General features: G+C 39.1%; 2 protein-coding genes across 3 annotated transcripts; both read right to left on the reverse strand.

Moving 5' to 3' along the window:
- Nucleotides 1-95: 95 nt before the first annotated feature.
- On the reverse strand, nucleotides 96-5,986 carry shisa4 (shisa family member 4). Of its 2 annotated transcripts, none has more exons than XM_055160590.1 (3): nucleotides 5,493-5,986; nucleotides 2,317-2,494; nucleotides 96-731 (listed from the first exon to the last, which is right to left on the reverse strand). In XM_055160590.1, the coding sequence occupies exons 1-3, from the start codon at nucleotides 5,584-5,586 to the stop codon at nucleotides 521-523; spliced, it is 483 nt and encodes a 160-aa protein (XP_055016565.1). In that variant the 5' UTR covers nucleotides 5,587-5,986; the 3' UTR covers nucleotides 96-520. The 2 variants fall into 2 exon arrangements, with proteins under 2 accessions (XP_055016565.1, XP_055016566.1); XM_055160591.1 differs by lacking the exon at nucleotides 96-731 and adding an exon at nucleotides 738-2,221.
- A 125-nt stretch (nucleotides 5,987-6,111) lies between these two features.
- Nucleotides 6,112-18,868, reverse strand: ipo9 (importin 9). The gene is made up of 24 exons (XM_020935836.2): nucleotides 18,557-18,868; nucleotides 16,801-16,862; nucleotides 16,619-16,705; nucleotides 14,525-14,726; nucleotides 14,261-14,349; nucleotides 14,091-14,177; nucleotides 13,799-13,918; nucleotides 13,613-13,713; nucleotides 13,016-13,074; nucleotides 12,785-12,936; nucleotides 12,589-12,687; nucleotides 12,274-12,380; nucleotides 11,849-11,988; nucleotides 11,102-11,264; nucleotides 10,277-10,503; nucleotides 9,976-10,124; nucleotides 9,503-9,631; nucleotides 9,130-9,405; nucleotides 8,416-8,582; nucleotides 8,085-8,218; nucleotides 7,757-7,876; nucleotides 7,521-7,631; nucleotides 7,359-7,435; nucleotides 6,112-6,854 (listed from the first exon to the last, which is right to left on the reverse strand). The coding sequence occupies exons 1-24, from the start codon at nucleotides 18,714-18,716 to the stop codon at nucleotides 6,744-6,746; spliced, it is 3,129 nt and encodes a 1,042-aa protein (XP_020791495.1). The 5' UTR covers nucleotides 18,717-18,868; the 3' UTR covers nucleotides 6,112-6,743.
- Between the last annotated feature and the right edge of the window lie 1,132 nt (nucleotides 18,869-20,000).

Genomic DNA, 20,000 nt, shown 5'->3' on the forward strand with positions numbered 1-20,000 from the left:
TAGGGTTCAGTTTGAGTCCATCTTCAACCCGAAAAGGACCAACAAGCTTTAATAATATCAGCCCATACCAGTACCCCACCTCCACCTTGCTGGCGTCTGAGTGGAGCTCTGTGACAATTACAGATCCAGCCACAGGCCCATCCATCTGGTCTGTTAAGATTCACTCTCATCTCATCAGTCCATAAAACCTTTGAAAAATCTGTCTTCAGATATCTATCTGAAGACAATATCTTTGCAATTTCAAGAGTGCTGCATCCCTCTAAAAGACTTTTTACAATTTTTTGACTTTTCAGAGTCAGTTAAATCTCTGTTTTAGCCAATTTTGCTTGCAGAAAAGAAGCTGCCTAATATAAAATAATAAAATAATAATTCTGCACATCTTGATATTGCGTGTTGATCTCCTTAGACCACACTCTCCCCTGTTAAGACAAATACACATCATCCCATATGCTTAAATCGAATAAGAATTCAAGTTTATACAGCTTGGAGCTGAAGAATATGCATAAAAATCATGACATGGTCAAAATACCCACTTGCCTAATAATTGTGCAGAGTGTAAAGTAAAATTATAGTACAGTGAAAAACAGTACTTACCCTCAAAAGGCGTCCTCCCTCTCTGCTGCCTTCTCTGGTAAAGATAACAGCAGGAGCACATGAAGCAGCAGACCATTGTAGCGATAATAGCCACAAACAACAGAATGGAGGAGGCAATACCAGCCAGAGTGGTCGGGCTAAAAGTAAAAAAGACACGAAAACAGGACTATAAAATTGTACATAATATTGTAATTTTAAGGGTTTATAAAATACTTCAAACTTCTTTCTCCATGTATATTCTCCACACTTAAACAAACAATTAAAATAAAAAAAGAAAACAAGAAGTGAAATTATACTATCTGTAAAATGCTGTATCGATATATATCACCATGAGTATTTTCTTTGGTGTTTTTGAGCAATTTTTTTTTTTTTTTTTTTACAATTTTGTTGCTTACTTAGTGCAAACTTTTTTATGCAATATACTTTACATATTCTCAGTTTGATGATTAAAATAGATGCAACTTTGACAAGTAGTGGTTTAACAAAGAAATATTGTTGTCAAAATGTATTGGGTTGTTGAGTATTGCCATATATAATATTGTTTCATAAGCCATGCATTGTGTATCATAGACCCAACTTTAGACAGCACAAGCTCAGAAAAAACAAGAAAACAGTCCACATCCTCCTGAGTTGCCCACAGACTTGAACCTATCTGTGTTAATACACTGCACACTGTGTGAGTTCTGCTGGACACTGGTGAATGTTTTCAGGGAGAATTGCCACGTTGCTGCGTGTGTGTGTGCGTGTGCATGTGTGTGTGTACCCTGCAATTTGGCATTTTGCCCCACTTCTCTCATGGGACTTGGGTTTAAACCACCTTTAAAACACACAGAGCTCACACCATTAAACTCTAATGAGAAAATATAGCACAACAGGCAGCACAGAAAAAAAACAAACACAGCCACTGGGAGAAGTCTATAATACTGTGGTGAAGATGACAGTTCATTGATATGTTTTATTTAACCTGGAGAATTCTATTGAGATTATAAAACTCCTTTTTTGAAGGGAGACAAGGCTAAGAGACCGCAAATTACACCACAGTTATAGGATACACAAACAACAGTAAAAGATCACATCTTCAGAAAAACAAGTGGAGGTTACCAATACTTTAAATGCTTTTATTCTTAGCGATCACAAGAAGGTCTTTTGAATAATAAGCCAGTGTCTTTCACCTTCAAATAAAGATTTTTAAAAACTTCTTACAACTGCAGCTCCCCATTCTCCACTTTCAGATGTGATTATATTTATACACTAGTATTTCTGTATAAATCCCTTATAGGTAGGTTTGGGCATTATCTGATCAGTTTGTTCAGTCTATGCATCTCCAAGAAGTAACAAGTGGATTTAACTTAGCGCCATAGTCGCAGTAGAATAGAAAACACAATATAAATCACAGAGGTTTAAGTAATGTCAGTACCTTAATATCTATCTGCATTTCTTGCATTAGTTCAACAGTTTCAGCGTAGACCCGGTGTGGTTCAGTCCTAGTTTAAACCTGGAAATAATTTTAGAGCAATTTTGTAGACCTGGTTTGGATCTGGTGGTACTTGAGAGGTCATATATTTTGTTTGGTGGTACTTGATGTTAAAAGTTTGACGACCAGTTACTCTCTGAATATTCTGAACCACTGGAAGACACATAATCCTGGACTGAGTAAACCCAACCTCACAGTCTTGGTAGAACTTCATCAATAAGTCATTCAATTACAGACGTGGCCCTCACCTGAATTGAAAGAGCATACATCTTTTTTGTTCACGTTCTGTGATCATTTTGAAGGCGTCCAGGCAGCAGTAGCGGCGGTGACAGTTGCCACAACAAAAGGTGATCAGAGGGCAGTCAAAGCCATTGTGCCATGTGCCATTTTTATCCACGTACCACAGGCAGTCTTCATTTCCACTCACTGTAAAGAAAGTGAGATGAGATGGTTAGATGTTTTTGTTTGTTTACATTTCTCATCCTGCTCTATGTAAAACTGTTTGAGAGGTGACTTTCTTTCTTCTTTTTTTTTGTTATTGTTGTTTACATGTCACAGAGTAAGTTATTTTTCAGCTATATGGCATCTACTACATCCGTATCTCTTGGTTACAGCCCTTTAGCAATAACTGACCACTGCTCTACACATAAAGAATCATACTTATGTTCAGTGAGATTTTAGGTGGATTTATTGCCTGGACAATACTACATGACTGTAGAATATACAAATACAGAACTTGTCTGGATAACAGGCTAGATATGCTGGAGATGATGTTAAAACACATTTATGGACAGGCCCGTCCCAATAATTATAATATCAACTTAACATTGAATACATGAAAGCTAGAACAATATTATTTGGGGCAATATTTATTGTGAACACTTTTACTTTGCAATATTGGAAAGATTTTAGCCATTTTAATGTAATACAATAAGATTTGAACTGTAAAGGGTTGTATACATAACTGCCATGGTTAATTATCGATGTATCGATAGTCATTCTGCTATTTATTTATTGCAGCGCAGGCTTTTTAATCATACTCTTAAAGATGGGTTTACTGGGATTACCCTGCTCTCTGTAAGTGGTATACAGTAGTTTCAATATTATCATCACAGTATATCTCTGTAGCAATATATCGTGACAGGCCTATTTATGAAATATGAATTTCATGTTTGCTTATTTAACAAACACTTTTAGTCTTCCCAGCACAGTTTACATATACAGTCGTGGTCAAAAGTTTACATACAGCACACGTTCAGAAACTAAATCCCCTACTAACTTCAAGTTCCACGTTTCATCCTTGAATAAGCGGCTATTCTGGAATGCATAGGGTAATAGCTTTTTGGAAATAAAAAGAAAAGGCATAACTTCCTGTTAATCATTTATTTATTTAATAGTTCTTTTAACAACACAACTTCTTAGTGGTTCATAAGTTTACATACACCCACATGCCTTGCCCAATAAACAATACATTGACTGAAGGCAGCTTGTGCAATCAACCATGCAATGGTCCCATTTAGTCCAGTGTTCAGTCATATTGCATAATTAACAGGTTTTATATATTTGAGGGGTATATAAACAGCTTAACTTCACACACACTGCATTGACTTGATATGGGGAAGTCAAAACAACACACTCAGGACATTAAGGACCGAATAGTTGCCTTGCACAAGGCAGGCTCATCTCTAGGAACCATCTCCAGGCGGCTTGATGTCCCTAGAGCATCTGTTCAGACAATTGTCCAAAAATTTAAGTACAGTGGAAGTACAGCTGTAATGCCACGGCCTGGAAGGAGGCGGAAACTAACACCCAGAGATGAAATGCTTTTGGTCAGAAAAGTGAAAATGAACCCACAGACGACCAAGAAAGCCATCTGCAATGAATTGGCTGCCTCTGGAACAGATGTATCAGTATCCACGGTCAAGAGAGTTCTCCATCGACATGGGCTGAGAGGGTGTCGGGCCAGAAAGAAGCCATTACTTCAAGAGAGGCACAGAAAAGCACGACTGAAGTTTGCCAAACAGCACCTGAACAAGGATAAGGCCTTCTGGAAGAATGTGCTGCGGTCAGACGAGACGAAAATTGAACTGTTTGGTCATAATGACCAACAGTATGTTTTCCGGCGAAAGGGTGAAGCCTTCCACCCCAACAATACAGTTCCAACTGTGAAGCATGGTGGAGGAAGTCTCATGATGTGGGGTTGCTTTGCAGCGTCGGGAACTGGAGAACTCCAGAAGATCAATGGAATCATGAGGAAAGAGGATTACATAGAAATATTGCAAAGAAACCTCAAAAAGTCTGTCAAATGTCTGAAGCTTGGTCGAAATTGGATGTTTCAACAGGACAATGACCCGAAACACACAGCCAAAATAGTATCAAAATGGTTCCAGACAAACAAGGTGAACATGTTGGAGTGGCCTTCACAGAGTCTGGACCTCAATCCCATTGAGAATGTGTGGAGTGAACTGAAGAAACAAGTCCGTAAGAGGAGACCAACAAACGTAGCACAACTGTACGAAATCTGCCAGGAGGAATGGCCCAAGATCTCCAGGGATTACTGTGAGAAGCTGATTGAAGGATATCCAAAGCGACTTGCTGAAGTTATCAAGGTCAATGGAAATGCAACGAAGTACTAAGCCCTGAACGAGTAGGTGTATGTAAACTTATGAACCACTGAAAAAGTTGTGTTGTTAAAAGAACTATTAAATAAATAAATGATTAACAGGAAATGTTTCATTTTCTTTTTATTTCCAAAAAGCTATTACCCTATGCATTCCAGAATGGCCGCTTATTCAAGGATGAAGCGTGTAACTTGAAGTTAGTAGGGGATTTAGTTTCTGAACGTGTACTGTATGTAAACTTTTGACCACGACTGTAAATAAATAATACATATAAACATTACATATAATACACTAATACATATAAGATGGTTCACAGTCATAGACCGTATATATTAACTTTTTTTATACAGTCTATGGTAATAGTATACTCCACATTATGAACTAAATTTATCGATCTCCATGGAGACAAGCAGGTGACGCCAAGAGGGCAAGTACAGGTCAGATCTATTAAGAGGCGATCTCACACACAGTAAGAATGCATGCTTTTCAAGGTATTGTTACAGCAATAATACACGTGTAACAGAGTAAGATTAAATGCAAAACTGATAAATTTAATACCATATCGAGGAACATTCCAGACATAGCAATTATATCACCTTAAGACAAGAGGTGGCGGATCCCCATTAGAAAAGTTAGGCTACAATACACCTTCAGCTATCAAACAGATTTATTGGAAACTAAACGTATTGCTAATTGTTATGGAGTAATAAAACCATGAAAGCCACTTATCATACAAAGTTTTGCACCGTAAACATCGGCGCTGCAAGCTAACGGTGCGGCCTGGACCTGCAGAATAATCTCACCCGGAGAGGAGCACAGGACCACGGCGAGCAGCACCACAGAGGACGCGATCAGGGACATGTTCCCGGCGGGAAATCTCATCTCGAAGTTTAACATAATCCAGAGACAAATCAGTCAGAAAGCGTAACCGGACTAAATGCTATGAATATCGTGCTAGCGGTAGCACTCAGACATAGCGCCTGCTGGAGAAGCGCAAAGAAACGGGAGCGGATTGAGACGCTGTAAATTATCCGTGAAATGACAGGGTTGCCAGATCTGTGCTGCGGTTTTACAGCCCAAAGGCAGCCCAAAACCAGTCCATAAAAAACAAAAATACATTCATATTTACGATATAATCAATTATGTTTTTGTTTTTTTATGGAAAAAAAAAAATTGAAATTGTCAATGCCTATTTTATTTTAGCTTTAAAATGTGTAAATTTTTCCCCAGACAATAAATCCAGGAGGATTAACATGTTTTGCCAAAAAGAGTATCACACTTCACAGTCTACACCATTTTCTTTTAAGTATTTACTTTATGTTAAATATTTCTAATTGTGATGTTTTTCTGTCTAAGACAAACATACATTTCTGCATTCAGTGTATTGTAGCGGCAGACAAAAAATTACTAAATGTATGAAAATATTTTCCATAAGGGACTTTTATTTAGAACTGTCCAGCATCTGAATTGGAAACGGGAAATGACAATGCTGCGATCACTGTGGTAACAGTGAATTCCCAAATAGCCACCATCTCCCCTTGATATGATGGCAGGTCTAAGAGCTTTCATTTACAACGAGAAACAGTCAATGTTTGCTGGAATATAAGGCCTCTGAAATGTGTACTCAAACATCAGGAAGATTTCCCTCTAATCAAAGACTGTCTTTAGTTTCACTCCATGTTTACAGAAACACAAAGACAATAGGTTTAATTACAAATAGAACAAAGGAGTAAAAGTTTGTGTTTCATAATTTACTCAGCAACCCTCCCTTTGTTGAGTATCAGCTTCACTTTTAAGTGTTGAAGAGATTACCAACCCAAAATAGCCTTCATTGGAATCTCCTCCAATGTCTTTCAATGCATATCCTCTTGAATATTTGCGAAGTGCTTCATCCCATCACAAACAGGGAGAAACAGAGGTAATGGATAAGTGCAAGTCCTTAAATCTCCAACCCTGTCTTCACGAAGCCCTTCCACTCCAAGCATTAGAAATTCATATTTGAGTGATGGGGCCACAAGAGGTTTGACAATGATCAGGAGTAGTTTGAGGCAGGGCTAAAGTCCTATTGACTGCAGAGTTTGCCGCTCGTTGTTGTTGAGATGGCCTGAAAACATGCTGTAACAAGGTTGCTGTGCGAACTGCGTCAGGAAGTCTGTTAAGTAAGCCTGGGTAAAAGACAAAACAAGCATGTGTCAGTCTACTCAACAAATTATAAAAGCTTAGGTTGTTTTCACAAAGCCACTAGTTAGGCTGACGTAAAGAGAGCTCCGAGAGCTGCGCGCTTGGGTCTGTGTGTCGTGCAAAAGCCTCTGTCACCAGGATGTACAGTTCTCATGGAGTGTTTAGGCACAGCTTCAAGAAAAGGCCATCGCATATAGCAACCTGAGTGCCTGCGCATGTATTCACTGAGCTCTGTCCTCTTGTAGCTCATTGTCATGGAAATAAGTTTGGTGATCAGCTGATGTCTCACGTGGCTCATAGCGCGTGTTTAGGGTGAATGACGTGCAGTATTTGTGAACAAGACCGACCCAAACGTAAAGTAAACAGAACTAAATCTAGTGCGCACTGGGGTTGGTCCACAAAGAGCAGTAACACGTGTGAAAACAACCTTTAAGACTGACACTAACTCAATACAAAAAGCACACACAGGCATTTGTTTGAAACTCTACCTGAAGGTCAATGTGATTAATAGGATCTTTTAAAGCATCTGGATCATCCTCTTCATCATCTTCATAAAAGTCATCATCTGTAAAAAGGGGAAAACATTTAAAGGGATACTTCTCAATTTCAAACTGAGAATACATTGTGGGTGAAAAGTCTGAGATGTGTACCATATTTGTTTGAGGCGATGATATCAGAAAGTAGTTGTCCCGCCAGTCCTTCATCCTCCTCTTCGTCATCATCCCCTTCCTCTTCCTCATCCTCCCACATCCCACTTGAATCTGATGAACAAAATGGTTGTTGGTGTTGCCGTAAGAAAAAAGAATAGGTAGCTATATCTAAACATGGAATAAAGACCTCACAGAACATGGATAAAATGTAAAGATGGAAAAGGTGAAGTTCCAACCTTGACTCCAGTCTGCTGCATTTGCTCTGCAGGCATTTGACTCAACCACTGTGGCCAGCTCGTTGATAATAAGTTTGAAGATCTTAACCAACAATGGAATGTTGGTCCATCTCTCGGGGTCTTGGGGACAAAAAATTTAAAAAAAAATTTATATATTTAAAAAATCTTTTTTAGGCCTGCCAACTAATTGAAACATCGATAGTCTATGTTTTTAATAAGAAGGAAGAAGATCAAATCGAGATTTCTTTCCCAAATCACCCAGCCCTAATCTGTTTTATCCATATATTACAGTTTGAACAGTGAAATTAAGCTTAGCTCTAACACTTACTTTTTGCTGATTTGGAGCGAGTGCGTATTCCTTCTTCAGGGGCATAGATTTCTTCTCCTTTGACAACAATGTCGTGGAGCCGTTTATCCTCTGTGTTCAGACCATGTTGTAACAGCTTACACAATGCAACCGTACTGCAAACGCGTACAAATGACAGCAGAAGATAATTTATTCTCCAACAATGAACTAAAGTAGACAATCCTACTATCTTTAAACCAGACATGATTATAGATGGCCCACCACCATCAATTTTTAAGTGAATCACTTTTGAGATTTTAATTTTAAAAAAGTATTCAGTTACATCAATACGTCAAGAAATAATAGAAATTACCTGACTTTTCCTTCGTACTGTCCATAGAAAAGGTGCTGCCGACTCATCCACTCTGTCATGACAAACTCCAGAGCTGGTTTTCCTGTTGGCCCTGGTAAACTGCACAAAAACTCCAGCAGCGGCTCCAGCTGAGAGTGGACCAGGTGAGCAAACACCATGATCAGAGACTGGGTACAAGCAGAATCATACTGGGTCAATCTCAGTAGGTCTATACAATGCAATAGCTGTATGATTCTTTGGTTTTATATAATTTATCAATGAGAAGAAAATATTGTATTATATTCAATTAATCTTTTTTAAAAGGTCTTATATCACACAGAATTGACTCTTGTGAGCTTTTAAACATCTTAGAATATTGCTAGCTTATCAAAAACATGCATGGAATTGTTTTGTTTCACTTGTTTGAATAACTCTTTGTTGGTCTACATCTCTCTAAGCATACCTTGTCTTCAAGTTAACAGCTACTTTTTACCTTTTGTTCAGTAATAATTGGCCTGGGCCTAAATTATCCAAATGATTCTCGTCAAGGTGTATAGAGCTCTTCCTGTCTGATCCACCTTGTTTGAGAGAATTCTCCAAGAGCCTACATATGCAGGGTTTGTGTGTTAAATGTGTGTATGAAACAAAACACAACTCCAGGTATGTTTGTGATAAGGAAACATTACAACAGATCAGAAAATAGTGTAATATGGGCCCTTTAAAAAGCATATGTACCTGCATCACACTGAGCGTTTCTGCTTGTTGCATTTTGCTAAGGATTGCCCGGAGGATCTGGTCCAGCTGTTCCCCAAGTTCTGTCCCAGCCCGAGAGATCAGAGTGGACACCAAGCGTCCCACAAAGGCAGCGGTGAACTCTGAGGTACGGGGGTCCAGCAGCTGGTTGACCACCTGCATCACGTACCAGAGTCCACTGTTCCCTTGTTCGTCTCTCCACTGCGCGATCTGCTCCAGAGCCACTGACACATAGGCTCGCAAACACTCACCACCATTCTGGAGTACAGGCCAGAAACAGCAGCAATGAAAACAGGGAGTGACTAAAAATAAACCACATAAAAGTAAAAAAAAACAAACAAACAAAATAACTCACCTGCATTATAGCATTATCATCTGTGCGTAAAGTGCACTGGGCAACCACAGGAAAAGCTTGGCAGACAAGCATTTCTGATAATGGGGGCTTACTGTTTCTCACGACTGTAGTCAGAATATCTATAGAAGTCTAAGGAGATAAAAGAATTAGGTTGAAAGACAATATAAAAGAAAAGGCTGATTATAGCATTTAAATAAATATAAAAATATAATCACAATTTACAATGATGAAATATATGTCATGTCATGTCATGAATATTATGAGCCCAATGAGCTACTAATAACAAAAACATAACAATTGTTTATTTGTCAAGTAAAAAAGGTGACACCAAAATCCAACATAACAACAAAGAGTTGAAGAGGAAAGAAGAGGAAAATAGGAGGAGCGCTGAAAAGAGATGAAGGAGTAGATGAAGACTGGAAGACTGACACAGAGCAAGAAAGAGTGAACTGTGTATGGACAGAGCTACTCACAGCACAAAGTCCAGTGGGGATCTTGTCAGAAGGGGTCTGCATGATGCTGATTAATGTGGGGATGAGGCGCATCTGCATTGGGCCCTGACATCCTTCAATCTGTGCCAACTCCTTAAAGATGTCTGTGACCAAAGACGCCACCACTGGGTCTAACAGAGGCAGACAAAAGGCAGATGAATATAGGGCATTAAAGTCACCTGCTGGCTATTTATAATGGATCTATGTTCTAAGTTAAAACATCTAAGAGTTGGGGTGATTTGGGGCTTTAGATCCTCTCTCATTGGGGGGGGGGGTTAATTACCATTGTTGTATTTAAGAAAGATGGCAATGGTGAGTGGGCAGATCTTGTTCTCTGCACTGGTGGTAAAGGCGGGGTCCACAGTACAGACGATACACAGTGTTTCCATGACAAGGGTGAGCACCTCAGAGCTGAACTGAGCGGCCAGCTGCACCAGGCCCTCCAGGACACTGGGCAGGAAGGGCTGCAAGACTTGAGTGCTCTCAGAGAGCTTCAGCTGATCACAGTATCTGCAAATGTGAGTACAGAAGGGAGTTTAGAATTATGTAGGACCTAATGTTTGATTGAGAAATATGATTTTTAAAAGAAATCCTTTAAAAAGGGTATATATTATGTAAAATTAACTGTCATGTCATCATTAACCTACTCTAGGTTGAATTTTTATCCATACATGCACAGAGTTTCCTCTCATTTTGTATTTATTTCTGAAGGGCACAACACAATGAACATTTACATGTTTATTTATCTAGCCAATTACCACATAAAGATTATAGTCAGTATGGCACATTTTCTTCCTGTATCCCGAATGCAGTGCAAAACGTAAAATAATGACCTATGTATATTTCATACAGAAACCCAAAAAAGCCCCCAAAAAATATACCATCTTCTGGGTGGCCCAAGAAGACAGCTGTACAGACAAGGACTAAATTAAGGATTAAACAAAGACTACACCAGGACTAGACAGGTGCAACCACAAACTAATTTTGGGGTTGTTCTGTATTCCAATTTAGGCACCACCACCTTTGTTTGGACACTCTTTGATAAATACATACCAATATTTCCTATATCAAAACTATGTGTTGCAGTAGTCTTTAAAAGCCCTCTCACCCCCAGATGGCCCTAACTGCAGAGATGCGCACAGAGGGGGGCTGGCTGTCATGGAGGCCGCTCACTGTGGCCTGGAGGAACTGCTGAATGAGCTCTGGAGACATGGCGGCTGTGAAGCGGCTGGCTGCCCACAGAGCACGACCGAGGAGGAAGGGAGACGCTGCTGCTCAGAACAACACAGACACATGCAAGAACACAAGGTTTTGTCAGCAAAAACAGATTCATAATAAATTAATAAGAACTGCTATAGACTTATACATTCATGTTTCCCACAAGTTTATACTGAGAGTATGACAGCACAAGCGATCCATATATGTACCACTTTATTCAATAGTTATATGGAGCATAAATTACTTTAGAGATGCTGATAAAAATAAATAAAAATACAGATAAAATATGGTTACTTCTATCTTTACAGGAATATTACAAGCATAAAGTTAGTTTTTTTGTTAGACTATGGGGGGCCACCATAGTCTCCTCTATTACTGGGAAACACAATACATGACGTCACTACAGTTTAAACATTTTACTTTTCACATGTAGATTTTGCATGGAAATTAGACAAGAAAAGGAAAGAGGGTCAGTATTTAAACTGTGTGTGGCCCATGTGACGGCAGTATTATTTGGATGTTATATCTCAAATATCTTGTGACTGATGCCCTATAATGCTTCATTCTCCCTTATATTACATCATTCTTTCAAATAAACTTTGAGGAACAGACGTTATTCCAACTCCTGAGTTCTTACCAGCGAGGTTAAGATCAGCCAAAATGACACCAGCCAGAAAGCCATGCATATCAAACTGAATACGACCATTCTTGACATTTTCTGTGATTATCGTTTTGACTGAGCCAAGTGCCAGCATACAGGCTTCATGGATCTTCCACCTGGCAAGAAAAAGACAGGTGTTATGAATGAACGAGTCATAGTACATTCATTATTCTGCTGATATGCCATGGTGTCCAATTGGGAAAGAACTGAGAACAGAACTGATGCGAACATGTCCCCTTACATGACTCCATCAACATCACTGCACTTTGCCATTGTATAGTTGTGATTACCCGATTAACTGGTGTCTGTCTTAAGAATCTTGCCTCTCTGCTATAATGGAACATTCAGTCAAAGCTTCTCTGACAGAGCTTGTTCCCAAACAGTGTTAAAAAGCATCATACCAGTGCTCGTTGCCATTGTTTTTGGCCTGTTCTGCCTCTTGGAGGTGTCTAGTAGCTGCGGCTGCCAGAGCTGCTGCACTTTCGTTCTGAAATTCTGCAGCTACAGCCTGCACAAGACAAAAGGTCAAGGGTCATCTTTGAGCACTTTTAGGAAGTTAGAAGTGTTACACTGAATCTAGAAAAAAGTAACCAGTGTCTTAATTTTAAAATATATGGTTAGTTTACATTATTTTCCCCCTTTTCTGCATTTTCTTTAAAACATTCCTATGCATGTAGATGAAACAAATTTTTACTAATGAAAAATATTTATCTTACCAGCAGCAGGTCCTGAGCAGAGATCCTGACTGTGTAGGAGAAGGTGTCATCATCTTCATCCTCCACAAACTGCTGAGGGTTGGCAGTCCACACTTTAATCTGACAAAAACACAACACCCATCTTGCAAGTTAAGTAAAGCAGAGTAATTTTAATGAAAATGGATGTTAAAACAATTTTATGTGATTAAAAAAATACCTGATCTTCTGTGATCTGCATGTAGAGGATGATGTAATAGATAAGCTCTGGCAGGGCCTTCTTCACGGTGCTCTTGAACTTGCTGTTCTCCAGGAGTGTGTGGACAAACTCAAAGATACTGAAGACCAGGTTCTCAAAGCCTAAAACCTCACCTGTGGGGGAAAAAAATAAAATAAAATAAACACAATAAATAAAATTAAATCTGCTTAAGCTTTATGCAACAAAACCTACCATCTGAATCCACTGGGTCATCCACTTCCTCTGTGTAATTTACCTCTGTTCTGACATAAGTAAGATTATGTTAAGGATCCAATCAGGGGCATGTATGAGTTTAGAGTGGAATGTCCAAACTTTTTTTTTTGTTTTACAAAGAACATATTCATAACGGAGGGCCCCGGCCGCAGACGCTTTGTCAATACAGCAAATCCTTCAGATAGATGAAAACAAATGGATGCATTCATGTAGACAGAGCCAACATATCTATAAATACAACTTGATGTTATTGTAGTATAGTTCAGAAGAAATCCCTGATCTACACTTTTTAGAACTCCTCTTGCCTCATCAATAATCCCCACAATCCAAGCACCTTCTAAAATTTCATTAATAGTGCAGTGTGTCACTAGTAAAACTAAACATGACTGTATGTATGTTTGTCAGTTTGTAAATTGTTAGGCCTCAGTGTAATATTGTGACTTGCTGCTCATCTTAACCAGGAGATAATGTGACAATCCAAATGTAAAAATAAAAAAATAAAATTACCAGCAAAAAAGATAGATTTTGATAATGTTTGTAATTTGTAAATAGAATAAGAAAGAAGAAAAAGGATATAAAGCTGCACTTTCAGTCAATGTGTTCCACACTATTGGTAGAATCTGCTGCATGGATGACACCATAGGTTTAGGGAAGTTTTTCACCAACGCCGTCACGGCCTACAGACAAAAATAGTTTAAATCAAACATATTTAAACAGTGCGATGTTTGTTTCAGCAATGCACTGTTCAACTGTGAGGTTCACCTTGAGGACCTCCATTTTCAGACCACTGTCAGAGGAAGGTCCATCAGGCATTTGCAAAGCCTGCACAAAGGCTTCTGTGAATTGCTGCACCACAGGGAATATCAATGCTTTGGCTGCACCCTACCAAAAAAGTACAACAAAATGAGATTAGGGAAACTAAAATAATGATTTTCATAAAGCTATACATTATTGGGGATGGTCAATATATGCATTATCAGAGCTGCCAACATTAAACATTTGAATTGTTTGACAGCCATAACTATTATGGGGTGTGGTTGAACAGGGGCTATACCTTTTCAAGTTCCTCAATCGCACAGATGAGGTTGGCACAGGTAGTGAAAATCTCCACAGCTCTTGAACGCGTCCTGATACTGTACACCTGCAGTAATTAGAAAAATAATTCAAAACAAATAGATATCAAATGGAAAAAAACACAATAGAAAAATATGAAGTCTTACTTACCTCAGCCATAGTGAAAATCTTGTACATTTCAGGTAAAATGACTGGAGCCACCAAAGGCATCTGTGTGTCTGTGACCTCTCGTGTGAACTCTGAAAGTATGGCAAATCAAATAATTCTATTCTATATTACCTCCAATGTAATAGATTGCATTATCTATACATGGATGGCTAAACAGACATTTTGTAGATTAAATCTTGAAAACAATATTGTAACTTTCATGTTGAGTGATTGCAGGTGATGATGTCATGGTTAATGATTACGCACCTGTGAGGACCCTCATGGCCCCGTGGACAGTGTTAACGTTTCCACTGATTAACATGTCCATGAGCAAAGTAAAGAGCTGTGGCCAGGCTTCAGGCCAGTCCCAGTGAGCGATGGCAGACACAGCGTAGGCCACACTGGAGCGTACTTTACTGATGGACTCACGGAGACCACTGGGTAGCAACTCTCGAATGGCTGCTTTAGCCTTGAAGAAGACAATACAGCAATATGTTTTTGTTAGTGCCGTCATGTGATTAAAAAAATTGAGAGATTAATTAATTATGATCTGTGATTAATTAATCTAATTAATCTCTTTTTAATATCACCTAAAAAATGGTGAGAAAAGCCTTCAATTTGAGGTATTTTCATTTAAATTCATTATTACATTATTGTGGCAGATCAAAAGACTGATATAGATAAAAAAAAAAGTGACTTTATAAAGTCATTTATTGTTTAACAAACTTTAACAGAAGCAGTCACTTACATTCCACAGTATCATCATTATTATTACTATTTACTAATCTGCAGTGTTGGGAAGGTGACTTTTAAAATGTATTCCCCTACAGATTACAGATTACATACCCCAAAATGTAGTTTGTAACTTAATCCATTTAATTACTTAAAGTGAGTAACGTAATTTGAATACTTTGGATTACTTGATATTGTCATGCTTTTTAAAACTACATGAATGTAGCAACCGCATCCTGCAAATGTTGTTCTTGTTTGTTCTCTTCAAATTGGCTGTTGAGCCCAAGTCTCCATGAACAAGAAACTGTTTGCTGTAAAGTAGCAAAGACGAGGAAATCTGAACATAATAACTTTTGTCTACTTAAAGACAATAAAAAGTCCAGTCTTTCCTTAACCATATTAAAAATATTATTGATAGAGAAATGCTTTATATATGAGATCACTGGTGTTAGTCCTGGTGTTAGTCCTGGTGTTAGTCCTGGTGTTAGTCCTGGTGTTAGTCCTGGTGTTAGTCCTGGTGTTAGTCCTGGTGTTAGTCCTGGTGTTCCTGTGTTAGTCCTGGTGTTAGTCCTGGTGTTAGTCCTGGTGTTAGTCCTGGTGTTAGTCCTGGTGTTAGTCCTGGTGTTAGTCCTGGTGTTAGTCCTGGTGTTAGTCCTGGGTTTAGTCCTGGGTTTAGTCCTGGTGTTAGTCCTGGTGTTAGTCCTGGTGTTAGTCCTGGTGTTAGTCCTGGGTTTAGTCCTGGGTTTAGTCCTGGGTTTAGTCCTGGGTTTAGTCCTGGGTTTAGTCCTGGGTTTAGTTCTGGTTTAGACCTGGTTTAGTCCTGGACTGGGTTAGTCCCGGTTTGAGTCTTGGTGTTGGTTCTGGTTTAGAGGCTCACAGAAGGAAGCGCGGTTTGCGCAGCGCAGCACAGAAAACACGGTCCACACACGGCGCATGGGAGGACGTCGGTGTTTGCGCAGTAACTGCGGAAGGAAACGTGGTCCGCGCGTTCTCAGGTTAATGACGATGATGAAGGTGTGTGTTTGTGTTTGTGTGTGTGTTTGTGTGCGTGTCCCCTCATGTGGCAGGTCACTATAGGACAGTAGTGCAGACATCATGAGCCTATGCAGGTTGTTTTCACCAGTGACATTTAAGTTGTAGGCGATTTTATATTGGTTATTTTCTTTTATATTTCACGTCGGGAGAAGAATTTCCAAGACACGAATGCGTTTTTACCTGTGCACTGCTGACTCTGTTCTACTGGCTCTTCGACCTCGTCCATTGTGCGACTGACAGCGCCAACGTTAACATGATGTTTACATCGCTCTTACTGCGCGCGTTTTGTGTGGGTTTCCGGCAATGAGTGGAATTACCGAAATAAAAAAAAATTATAAATGTGTTTTTTTTTTGTGTGTGTGTTGTTGTCCCAACAACACATAAAAACAGATTTTATAATAAAGCAACTCACATACAGAAACAGTAAAGTTAGAGATTAAAAATGAGATTAACGCGATTAAAAACATAACACGCTAAATATGACTGTAATTAATTAATCGCAATTAACGTGATGATTTGACACCCCTAGTTTTTGTTACTGATACCAATGACGCGTACTTCTGTTTCGTTATTCTATGTTGTTTTATTACTCACCTGATCTGTAGTTTCTGGGGGTCTGAATTTTTCTGACTGTGAACACCAGTGCGTTTCAACATACTGCTTTAGGATGACAGAAGCCAACTGGACAGGTGGAAAAAGAGAAAAATTATTAAACTTTAGAATTAAAAAAAAAAAAAAAAAAAAAAACATTACCATGGTTGTTAAAAACATCTCACCTGACGGATAGCTAGTGCTCCTTGGGTGTCTACAGTGAGTTCAGCCAAATGGACACCAAATTCTACAAAAGAAAACATAATATACTCATATACTCATTGGAATATGAGCTGATAAACTAACAGAAGAATCATACATTTCAGATGTATTTTGCAGATGTATTTATATTTTTCCTTATTTTTGCTCATTGTTCTTATATTTATTGTGATGTGTGAGCTACTGTGTCCAAATAATTTCTCTTGTGGATCAATTAAGTGTGTCTAAGTCTATACCGGGGGTATCCAAACTTTTTCCTCCACTGAGCTACATTTACAAAATGAAAATACCAGAGAGCTACTTATTTTAGCGGTCACAAGAAACTGAGTAAATAGAAGAGCCATGGCCTTAGATAGGTACAGTTAGATGCCTATAAAACATAAACATTTATGGGTGTACAAATTTAGGAATCAAAATGATGTACAATGGTAATAGCCACGTAATTAACCAAAAATGTTGTTATTCAGCAGAATACAAGTAATTCAGAAATTACTTGGCAAGCAACTTGGAAGGGGTGGAGAGTTAGTGGTAGCTCCAGGGCTACAGGATGGAGACCTCTGGCCTACACAAATTAAAGAGGTAAAAAGTATTTTGAGACCCTATTGAGATGTATGCTTTTAACAGGGGAAGTTGTGTTACCTAAATAAATTCATGCTAAGCAACCATTCAAATTTAGTTTTCAATTCATTAACAATTAACTTTGTAGCCTTATAGTTCAGGATGAGGATAAACTTAACCCCTCTGTGACACAGGGCTTTAGTGAAAGTGACATCAGGCGCCAGAAGACAAAGCGAGTGCTGACATCTCTGCAGTGGATGGTAAGAGGGGCCGCACACAGGCTCACAATATGTGGCCATCACAAACTGACAGAGCCAGCAATGCACCAAACCGCTATAGGCAATAGATAGGCAAATGGCCTATTTGAAGAATTTGATAATACTTGTAAAAAAGGAATGCAGAATTGTACCCTCTTACTATTAACTTATAAGGAGGACCCATGCGAGTCTACTGGCCCTGGACCCTCGAATATCTGTAAATATGTCTGCATTGAGCACAGTGTAAACCATTTTATGAGCTCAAATGTGCTACAGTATAAGAGTAGCAAGAGATGTCAGAGATGCTGGTGGTACAATATTATGTCCCTTCAAAGTGTTGATGAAGTGGATGGCTGCTGAGGCGGGACCTGCCAAAGGAATGTAAGCGGGACAAATATGCCATCCACTGTGGAAACGGAAAGACTATTTTGAGAAACAAATACGAACAGGGCTTTAATATGACTATGAAGCAGCACCCATCGGAGCCTAAATGTATGCCATAGCTGTGTTACCTAAAGATGCAATGATTAATTATATTGAGCACACATATTTTGACACTGAGTATGTGGCTGAGGCCAGGCAGGGTCTCCATGTGCTCAAGTCTAATGACTGCTGCTAACACATTTACTTCACATTTGATAGAAAAGCAGTGCAGCAAACTCATTTTGTCAACCACAATAGGCAAAAGACAAACCTAAGCCTAAGCAACACCAGAACAACAGGACGGGCTTCTGAGCTAACTTTCTGACTAAGTTAACAATAACTGGCCTACACTCAAGCTAACCTTAGGGTAATCTTAGCTTATGTGAAGAAGCAGATGCCGCACAGTTATCTTGGATCCTATTGATTAATCGGTAGGACATTACAGCTAACCGTGTATAATCTGTGGGCTGGAGCAGCCACTCACCCTCTGTCACTTCCAGCACTTTGATCTGCTCCTCCGCGGCAGCGCGCACTTCTTGCACTGGGGAGAGGATGGCCGTCAGTGTCTCAATAAGCGCCTCTTTCAGCCCTTGTTGGACCGGGCCTGAGGCCGAACCGGAGCGAGAGCTACCCGCCGCCATCATGCCGTCTGTATTACAGCAGCCCCGCTTCAGAGTCAGTCAGTCCGCCACCAGCTGCAGCACCAGGACACGGGAGCAGCGGAGCAGCAGAGCAGCGGAGCCGAGCGGCCACGGTGAAGCGCGCCAATGCATGGAAACGAGGAGGCGGGGCTGTGCGCACGAGCACTTCCGACTTCCGCTCCTGAATCCACGTGGGTGCCAATGTCTTTACTTTATACCACACTGGCGCCCCTCTGTGGTCAGGTGGACGCTTGTCTTTGCGCTTGAAAATAACTTAAGAAATTCTTTTTGAGGAGGTGAAATAACATTATGAATAGATTTTAATTATTGGGGATTAAAATCAAACTTGTATATGGATCATGTACCACTGACCACAAATTTGAGTCTGGCCATGGACAAAACAATTTCAGCAGAACTCTAGCTGTCAAATGTAACTGGCTCAGTTATATATTGTTGTCTCACCTTTTCCTCTCCGTGGCCTTATCAGATGTTTTCCCTTTCAGATCTTCTTCTGATCAAATGAAAGCAACAGAAATATCAAATGTTTGTACACAGACAATACTCAACCCTTGAAACTTGTATACCAATCAATAAATAGATCAGTAGAAGTATGTCCACTGACTACATTTTTAATGTTTCAAGTTTACGCTTTTATGTTAACTAATACACCAAATTTAGTTATTATAACTGGTGGTTAGTAGGGTTCATTTCATGTATCATTATATATGGTAATAAACTGATATGTAGAAATACTATCAGAAATAATGTAGGCTACTAAAGGCCCTTATTACAAATACTACCCAATAACGTAATTCTTAAGTGTTATCATTTTATTAAAATTTGGTTTTGTAATTTATAAATTACTCATAACATGTCAATCTTTATTACAATGAAAAGCTAGAAAAAATGAAGTTAGCCCTGCTAAAATCTGTTGGGTTAAAAAAAAAAAAAAAAAAAAAAAGATAATGTGATCTTGCAAAGCTGTGTTTTCAGTGTGCTATAAAATGAGGTCTGAATCATGGAAATAAACCAAACACTATGACAACAATTGCCTCTTGTTTAGGCAAAGGAATTTGGTTTATGTAGAAACAAGCAATGTTTTGCAATTGGATATTTCCCTCTCCTTCAAAAGAGTCAAAGCTAAAATAAAAAATAAAATAAAAAAAACTTAAATAAAAAGTACACCCATCCACTGCACCTTGCTTTGTCACCTTCTGAAATGTATGCTGATGTTACAGACAGAACGCAAATGAAAACCTTGGGAGAGCTCACACAGGGAGATAGATA

Source organism: Boleophthalmus pectinirostris, unplaced genomic scaffold, assembly GCF_026225935.1.
Source record: "Boleophthalmus pectinirostris isolate CB_2022bp ecotype Guang Dong unplaced genomic scaffold, ASM2622593v1 HiC_scaffold_3, whole genome shotgun sequence".
NCBI classification, from domain to species: Eukaryota; Metazoa; Chordata; class Actinopteri; order Gobiiformes; family Gobiidae; genus Boleophthalmus; species Boleophthalmus pectinirostris.

Excerpts from the sequence above, each read along its gene's own strand:
- shisa4 (XM_055160590.1), bottom strand. The coding sequence starts at position 5,586 with ATGTTAAACTTCGAGATGAGATTTCCCGCCGGGAACATGTCCCTGATC. Across the intron at positions 2,495-5,492 it reads GGTCCTGTGCTCCTCTCCGG|TGAGTGGAAATGAAGACTGC; the intron begins GTGAGATTATTC and ends CTTTCTTTACAG. Across the intron at positions 732-2,316 it reads TGTATGCTCTTTCAATTCAG|CCCGACCACTCTGGCTGGTA; the intron begins GTGAGGGCCACG and ends TTTTACTTTTAG.
- ipo9 (XM_020935836.2), bottom strand. The coding sequence starts at position 18,716 with ATGATGGCGGCGGGTAGCTCTCGCTCCGGTTCGGCCTCAGGCCCGGTC. Across the intron at positions 14,350-14,524 it reads GGCCATGAGGGTCCTCACAG|AGTTCACACGAGAGGTCACA; the intron begins GTGCGTAATCAT and ends CCATACTTTCAG. Across the intron at positions 9,406-9,502 it reads ATGATAATGCTATAATGCAG|AATGGTGGTGAGTGTTTGCG; the intron begins GTGAGTTATTTT and ends CCTGTACTCCAG.